This window comes from Salvia miltiorrhiza, chromosome 5 (genome assembly GCF_028751815.1).
Source record: "Salvia miltiorrhiza cultivar Shanhuang (shh) chromosome 5, IMPLAD_Smil_shh, whole genome shotgun sequence".
Classification (NCBI taxonomy): Eukaryota; Viridiplantae; Streptophyta; class Magnoliopsida; order Lamiales; family Lamiaceae; genus Salvia; species Salvia miltiorrhiza.
The window spans coordinates 18,491,788-18,500,475 of NC_080391.1; the positions used below are offsets into that span (position 1 = coordinate 18,491,788).

At 26.5% G+C, this 8,688-nt stretch overlaps 1 protein-coding gene across 1 annotated transcript; it reads right to left on the minus strand.

The window, feature by feature from the left end:
- Positions 1 to 217: 217 nt before the first annotated feature.
- On the minus strand, positions 218 to 1,533 carry LOC130986518 (uncharacterized). Its single transcript, XM_057909947.1, has 2 exons — positions 575 to 1,533; positions 218 to 507 (listed from the first exon to the last, which is right to left on the minus strand). The coding sequence occupies exons 1-2, from the start codon at positions 804 to 806 to the stop codon at positions 335 to 337; spliced, it is 405 nt and encodes a 134-aa protein (XP_057765930.1). The 5' UTR covers positions 807 to 1,533; the 3' UTR covers positions 218 to 334.
- Between the last annotated feature and the right edge of the window lie 7,155 nt (positions 1,534 to 8,688).

Here is an 8,688-nt window from a genome sequence, read left to right on the forward strand (position 1 = left end):
TTACACAGTTATTAATGTCCAAGAGATCCATATCTAAGTGATTTCGAGTTCAAATTCACAGTAGTTAATGTTCAAGAGATCTTGAGTTCAAATTCACAGTGGTAAGTTATTTAAATTTCTTTACGCACTTGTTAATTTATAAATAAAAAATATATAAATAGGCATGTTTTAAGCATATAAAAAGAGAAGAAACAAGAGGTAATGTAAACTTGTAGAGTAACGAGAAGAACGATTTTATTAATGTGCTGAAACCTGAAGGTTTACATTATGCATTATTCGACTCAAACATGTGACATGTTGGATTTGAAAGCAAAAACAGACTCGAAATCCCATTCTAATGAGAGGATATCTTGTGGGTGCGAGATTTGGTGAACCAGGCCTTCCAAATTCCACCTCCGCCGCCGCCCTTCCGAGGCGAAGCACCCTTCATATCATCCGTCTGCGGCTTCTTGCACAGCACGAAGTTTCGCACACCAGCCGATCCAATCGTCGCCCATGGAAGCAAAGCTGCGCCCAAAACATTTAATAACCATCATTAATCAGCTAATTAAATAGCAATTAACAGTAGCAATACCTTCGGTTCCGGCGATTGGGCAGTAGAGAATGAAATTATCGAGATTGGATCCAAGCACAGGGAGTCTGCCCTCACGCGAATACGATTTCAAAGCAGTGTCGATCACAGCACCAACGAGCTCATCCTCACTCACCACGAATCGAATCGGCCCAGCGCTCCCCAGCACCGTAACGCTAATCAGAAACCGGTTGCCCTTCGCCACCTGGTTCTTCTTCTGCTTCTGAAGCAACATCTTTTTTTTCTTCTATCAAAGATTTCTTCAATAAAAAAAGAGGAGGAATGGGAATCCAAAAAAAGAGAAGAGACAAGAATCCTTCACAAAACCGAATCGTTATTGTTTTTGCGAGGGGGAAAAAACCAAAGCAAGGAATTCACGGGTCGACGCCAAGGCAGCGGTAGTACCAGCCCTCCTTGCAGGATCCGAAGCAGAAAGAAACAGAAATCCCCCTTCTCGATGAAGAAGGGACGACCATTAACGACAAACTGGGGATTTCCACCATTCACAATGAAGAGAAAAATCGAGCTTTTAGGGATGGAGCGAAAGGGAAACTGGAATTCGAGTAGAGAAATCTGGATTATGATGATTGATGCATACAAGGGGATTTATTTATACGGAAAAGAGGAATTGGGGTTATGATAGGATTGCTAGGCGGTGGTGAGATGAGAATGGGCTGGATTTATTTTTGGGGATAGAGGAGAAGAAATAAGATACGACGCCGCTTCCAACTTCCAACCAACGCGCCCTTCTTTATTTACTCATTGTTTCATTATTTACCACCTTTTCTTTTGCCGTATGTCTCTCCCACTAGTTAAGATTCCTTTTCTTCCATCACAAATTATCAAATATTAAGATCCTAAAACATCGCGTCTTTCAACTAACTGGACAAAATTTGCCTGCTTTTTTTGAAAACGAGTGGAATAACATACCTGTAGACTACTCCCACAAATACCTATCTAAATTCTCATCTCCAAACCTACTTTATTTTAACTTTAAATGCTATTTTAGAATCTAAAATCTATATATTATATAAAAGAGCAGTGTAATAGCTACTTTTTCCCACCAAAATTTATCTCTCCTCATTTTTCTTTTTTTGTTATAATTCTTTTATAAAAATCATCAACTTTGATTAATAAAAAGATATTCAACATGGATGTTAAATTAAAGATAACGAAAACATCTTTAATTTGATATAAAAATTATAAAAAATAAATTTAAAACGAATAAGTTATTATTAATTAAAGTTACAATTTTTTTCTCTCTCATCTTTTATCTCTCCTTTCTCTTTTCTAATTTCTTTTAATTATACGGTTCTTTCTCCGTTCATTTTTCATATTTTTTATTTATTTTTTTATTATAACAATTTAATGCAACTAAAAAGATGAAACTTATATTTATTCATTGTAGAACTCTTTAAATTAAACATAATTTTTAAAAGTGAATTTTATATTAATATAAATTTTTATATATATACTTTATATATATATATATATATTAAAATAGATTTTCAAATACGATTTAGATTTATTAAATTTTCAGTGTGTTTTTATATGAATTTTTATATTTATTTATATTAACATATTTGTTATGATTATTTCTTAATTTAATTTAATATTAGATTGACAATTACTTATCTATGAAGCAAAAAAAAATGATAAATTGGAAAATCATTAATTGGAGAATCATTATTGATTCTCTTTAAAATATAAAATAAAAGTAAATTGAAGAGTTTAATTTTGTAGTAGCATGTCTATTTACTTAAGTCATATACTCCATATTTTACTTTAAAAAAATGAATGACACATTCAACCCTTTATTTTTTCTGCTAACCCATTGATAAAAAATATTTGTCGGTAAAATACACAAATAAAAATTTTGATGCATATAAAAATAATTGTTGTCATGTTTATTCAAATTACATGGCATGTATGCACTTACGACTCACCGATGATACCATTTTTCAGATTTATATTTATATTTATTTATATTTAAATTATATATATTTAATATACATATTTATTTATTTAAAATATCGTTCAGTTTCGATACTAATCGTGCATCGCACGAGTGGGCGTGTGCTAGTTGTTCCAATATCACACTATTTGCTGCGCTATTTGGGTCTAATGAATAATGTTGCGTTATTAATATAGCAAAACTGTTTATTTCGGTATTTCTTTGTTTCTTTCATTATTATATTATTATTACATACTATAAATATTATTTATTTATTGGAAAATGCTAAATACACATAATATGTGCGTACATAATTGGATATTTTTGTCATTTTTCAATATTTTCAAATATTGAGTAATTAATTTATTTTAATTGAAGTTTACATTTTACATAGTTACCCTTTACAGTAATTAAGGAAATAATATTGAGTTTATACTCTTTCCTTAGTATTAAAAGATTTTATTTCTATAAATTAATATAACTAATGTTGATTATAAAATTATATGTATTACAATATAGTAATCTTCATCTTATCTATCCATTCAACTAATTATGGATTATACGCACTGCAATATATACGCATTACTCATTCAACTTATGTGGTTTATTATTGTTTATGTGATTTATTATTTTCTCATCTTGTTTTTTATGTAGTTTATTATTTTTGTCATTAATTTAATTATTTTGTTTTCACTGTTATTAAAATCCCAAAATAATTTATTGTAACATTTATTTTTAATTTAGTTTATGATATGCTTAAATTTACTCATTCAATTACACGTGTACAAGTTATTGTCAATATGATACCTAATCATTGATTAGATTTGTGATAATAATGGCTTATATTTACTATATCAATTGATTAAGAGACCAAATCAATTGATTAAATTATAAAATTATAATATATACATTATAAGAAATTATAAATATTGAATTTAAAATATAATATAAAAAATGAATATAATTGTGAGAATAATGCCGTACGTTGAGCACATCGATCAATTACTTCTTACAAATATGTTATAGTACTTTATATTATAAGAAATTAGTGAAATTGAAATAAAACAATTAGAAAATACAAATGAATGGCCAAAATTGTTATAATAATATCACACGGTGAGCATATCGATTGATTACTCCGCAAAATTATACTATATGACATTACTTTAGTATCAAAATAAAAAAGATTTATTATAACTGTGAGTTGGCCGCATTCTTTGATTATTTAATATTATAGTCTATTACAAAAAATATAGTAAAATTAAAATAAAAGTTAGAAAATATGAATAAATGACTATAATTATAGTAATTCAAAGTATGATTTAATCCATCAATCCGGTCAACTTATGATATTTTTCTCAAAATTATATAGTAATTTATTTCTATTTCTAATGTAATAATTATAATTAAAGAATATAGCCAGTCTATGAGTTATATCTAATTATATTTTATTGGTAAATCACTCATCGAGCCAAATACTACCTTGTTCAAACTTGACTAGTTTAACTTACAAACTTCATACTAACAAGTTAGAACAAGCTTTTATTGAACCAAACTTTGAATAACTTACGAGTAGCTTAGTTCATTTACAGTCCTATACTAACACTATAGAGAATCTCGTAGCCACATTGTTCGACTATTATATAAAATTATATTATATATAGCGAAATAACAACATTACACATTAGTAAAGTTGAATTCCAAATAACCGAATATCAATATGCATAGATATAGAATTAAGAAGAGTGACACACATTGTTCGATTATATATAGTAAAAAAATAAAAAATAATAAATTGAAATTTAATAGTACTATATTAATTTGAACAAATACATCTATGCAATTTAAGTTCTGAAAAAATAAAAAATATTTTATAAAATAATTTGAAGACAATTTAAAATAAATATAAATAAAAAACACTTAAAAAAATTAAATCAATCAATCAATCTTATATTATAGTTATATTTAATCATGTATTATTCTAATCCTTTGTCACCTTGCCGAATAGTGATCGATAACTAATAAAAATATATTATAGGACAATATATCATAATAAACTAGTGAACTCGAAATAAAAAATTAAAACATTAAAAGAAATTACTAATAGCAAAAATAATGTCATATGATGACACATCGATCAATTACTAAATGAAATTATAATTTAGGACATTATATTACAATAAATTAGTGAAGTTAAAATAAAATATATATAAAATAGGAAAAAATGGCTAAAATATTTAGAACCATATGTTAACTACATTCTTTGATTATTTCATAAAAGTATAGGTTAATGAACAAATCATAATAAATTAGTGAAACTAAAATAAAACTTATAAAATATAAATGTATGATTATAAAATTTTCGGAATAATGTCATATGTTGAGTACATCGATCGATAACTAAAAAAAATACTATAAGAATATATTATATAATAAATTAGTAAATTTGATATAACAAATTAAAAAATTTTAAAAATAGTTATAATTATAAAAATAATATCAAACGTTGAGCACAACGTTCAGTTACTCAAACAAATGACATTATAATAAATTTAATGAATTCGAAATAAATAAAATATAAAGGAATTACTATAATTGTGAAAATAAAAATGTAAAAATATATATAAAAAAAGAACAAAACAAATTAAAACAAAAATGAAAAAGGAAATGAAAAGAAAAACAAAACAAAAAGTATTATAGGTACAATTAAATATTAGAGGAATATTATGATGTTTTTTATGAGATATGTAAAAACAATAAGTCGTATTATCTTATCAATGAATTTTTATTTTAAAAATATATCATGGATAGATCATGATTAGTGAAAAGATTTATATTTTAAAAGATTCGTAGGATTATATATATACTTTTCCCGTTGATGTTTCTAATGTCAATAGATAGGATTGTGATTAGTGGGCATGTCAATCATTTGTTTCAAAATTGTTGAAGTAAAAAAAGAAACAAAAAATCCTTAGAATCTTTCCAATGTAAATTAAGGGTACTTTAGTAATGTTAATAATTTTAAATTAGGTAATAAATTTTCAAGGGTATTATGTGTGCACATATTATGTGTATTTAGCAGTATACTAATTAGACAAATTAAGAAATGTTCCATTTAGAACTCATTGTTGAAGATGAAGCAAAATTCTGTGGTATTTAGTGTTAAAGTTAATGTATAATAACCATAATGAGCATTGAAAATGTCATTAATGAAGTGATTTGTTTTTTATCCAACAAAAAGCATATGAATAGATTCAATTACATTTGTTGAAGATGAATGTCCTTTACAGGCTTCTATTGAACAATTATTTCATTACACTAAATTCATGGACGGATGTAAAAGTTAATTTTAAGGGAGCTAAAATAGAAACAATAAGAAATAGAGTAGTGCTATTTGGACAAAATTTGTCCGGACAAAAATAAGGTTAAATTTTTTTTAAAATCAATTTATTTATAAATTTTGATTCAAGTCTGAAAGGATTTAATTAGTTTTATTGGTTTTTCTATATTGTAATTTTTTCATAATTTTTTAACATTTTTTTTTATTTTTTGTTATTTTATTTGTAGTTTGTGTACTTTAAAAATAATAATAATTAAAAAAGTTATTAAAAAATTATAAAAAAATTACAATATAAAGAAAACAATAAAACTAACTAAATCCTCTTTTATTTTGAATCAAAACTTTTAAATAAATTTATTTTATAAAGTATTTAACTATAATTTGTCCGGACAAATTTTGTCCAAATAGCATTATTGAAGAATTTTGGACAAAATTTGTTAATTAAATCCTTTCAGACTTGAATCAAAATTTGTCCGGACAAAAATAAGGTTAAATTTTTTTAAAAATCAATTTATTTATAAATTTTGATTCAAGTCTGAAAGGATTTAATTAGTTTTATTGGTTTTTCTATATTGTAATTATAAAGTGAAAAATATTAGTTGGGGGTGTTGAATTGACCCTAGCACCCCCAATCCGCCATCGACTAATCAATACCTAATGAATATAACTTGGTATTTATAGACCCCAATTAAGCGTATAAATATATACTATACATCTATACCAACTTTCTTTTCTATGTTAGATCATTTTCGATTGTACTGCAAAATTCATTTTATAGTACCAAATGAGCTTCAATGGTGTCAAAATGAATTTGAAATCATATTTTAAATAGTGTAGCACCAAATTTGCGTTTTCACTTATTGTTTTTTACCAATTGCAACCTAATTCCTATTTCTCATAAAAACTAAGAAGACATCCATGGAAGAAGAAGAGTTGTGCATAAGAAGAAAGATAAGAAACAGAGAAGAAGAGCATATGCGGCAGGTTGAAGAAGAAGAATTAGGGCTGCCTTTTATAATTAAAATATTTTATTTATTGTTTTGGACTCAATTAGTGTTCATTAGAAATTGGGCTTGATTTTTTGGAAATTGGAAATGGACTTGATTTTTTATTTTGGAAATGGAAATGGACTCCATTGTTTATTTTTTTTTTTCCAGAAATTAGTGCTCATTAGAAATTAGGCTCGATTTTCGGACTCCGTTTAATTTTGGGTCTTTTTTTGTTACTTTGGTATTTTTTTAGTTGGTCTCCATTTACGGGTGTATTGGATTGAAATTCTGTATGATTTTAAAGAATTTTGAAAATTTGGGTGTATTCAATCTAGAATTATAAAAATCTTTTAAAATCTAGAGGTATTCAATCCAATTTTTTTAAAGTCTTTTAAAAAAGACAAATATTAAAGTAACCATTTTATTTAAGTAAAAGTTAATTATAGCCATAAAAATAATAATATATTAATCATAACCACTTTTACCAAAATACCCTTTTATTATTTTAATTAATATTTACTAATACTTTAAAATTCTGAAAATTTGAATTTTAAATTACAAAACTAATTTTTTTTAAAAAATCAACCCCCACCCACCAAGTTCCCAAACTCCTTTGCTAGCACCTTCTGCTGCTGTTGCCAGATAAATTTTTACACCGATCACAACCTCCGTTGAGCCAAGGTGATCTTAAGACGATGGAATGAAAATATTTCCTCTCTACCTTCCAGAGAAGCGAAAAATTGGGGGGTTGGGAGAATTGGGGGAGAAAGGACAGTCGTGGGTTGGGGGGGAGGGGGGTCAAATTATTGGGGCTGTCGTGGGTGGGGGTGGCCGGGTGGGAGGGGTTCTTTTATATTTTTTTTCTTCCAATTTTAATAACTTTAAATTTTATTTTTATTATAATTTAATTAAGGGTAAAGTAGTCTATTTACCTAAAAATTGATTATAATTAATATGTTTTTATTTTCATGGTTAATATTAACTTTTTATTAAGCAAAGTGGTTATTTAGGAGTATTAACACTTTTGACAATCCATGGATTATGATGGATTTGTCAAAAATAAATGACGAAATTCGAGCTTCAGACTTAAGATTTCGATGGATTCCTCTAAACTCCACGCGGAATCTATGAATTTTGAAAGTCCTTTAAAATCCATGGACTTTTTAATTTGATACATTTTATGTAAATATTTGATTTAAAATATAAAAGTTATATTTATTTAATTTTTTTTTAAAATCTCTATCCTCACTCATCTTTTTTGAATAAATCTATTTTTTAATTATTTTATTTTTATTTTTTTAACTTTTTTGTCTTTTCATAATATCAAATTTTATTAATGTGAATTATTTTGTATTTTTATATTTTAGCATTCAGTTAATATTAATTTTTAATTATATTTATAAATATGATAATTGAGTTGGTATTTACTCTATATAAATATCACAATATAAAATCGTTTCTCGTGTATTGCAAGGGATGCAAATGCTAATAGAATACTGATGAAATTAAGGTTTATTATAAAAGAAAAGGAAAAAATATCAACCCTTGCAAGCACAAGAACGCAGACTAAGGGCACAAAACTCAAAAAGATATCGTTTAAACAAAGAAACCTAAACAAGAAACTCTAGCAATAACACAAGCAATGCATCTACAAGATAGGATAGTCGTCCATGTTATCCAACTAGTGTCCATGAACTACATTATTCATTGCACGCATACTAGCACTATTGCTAAGATCCACCACAAATTCTCTCGGCTTGTAACCCATATCCACTGCATTCCTGAGGTGACTTTTTATGTTACCTTCCAGAGCTGCTTGCACATGCTCATTTCC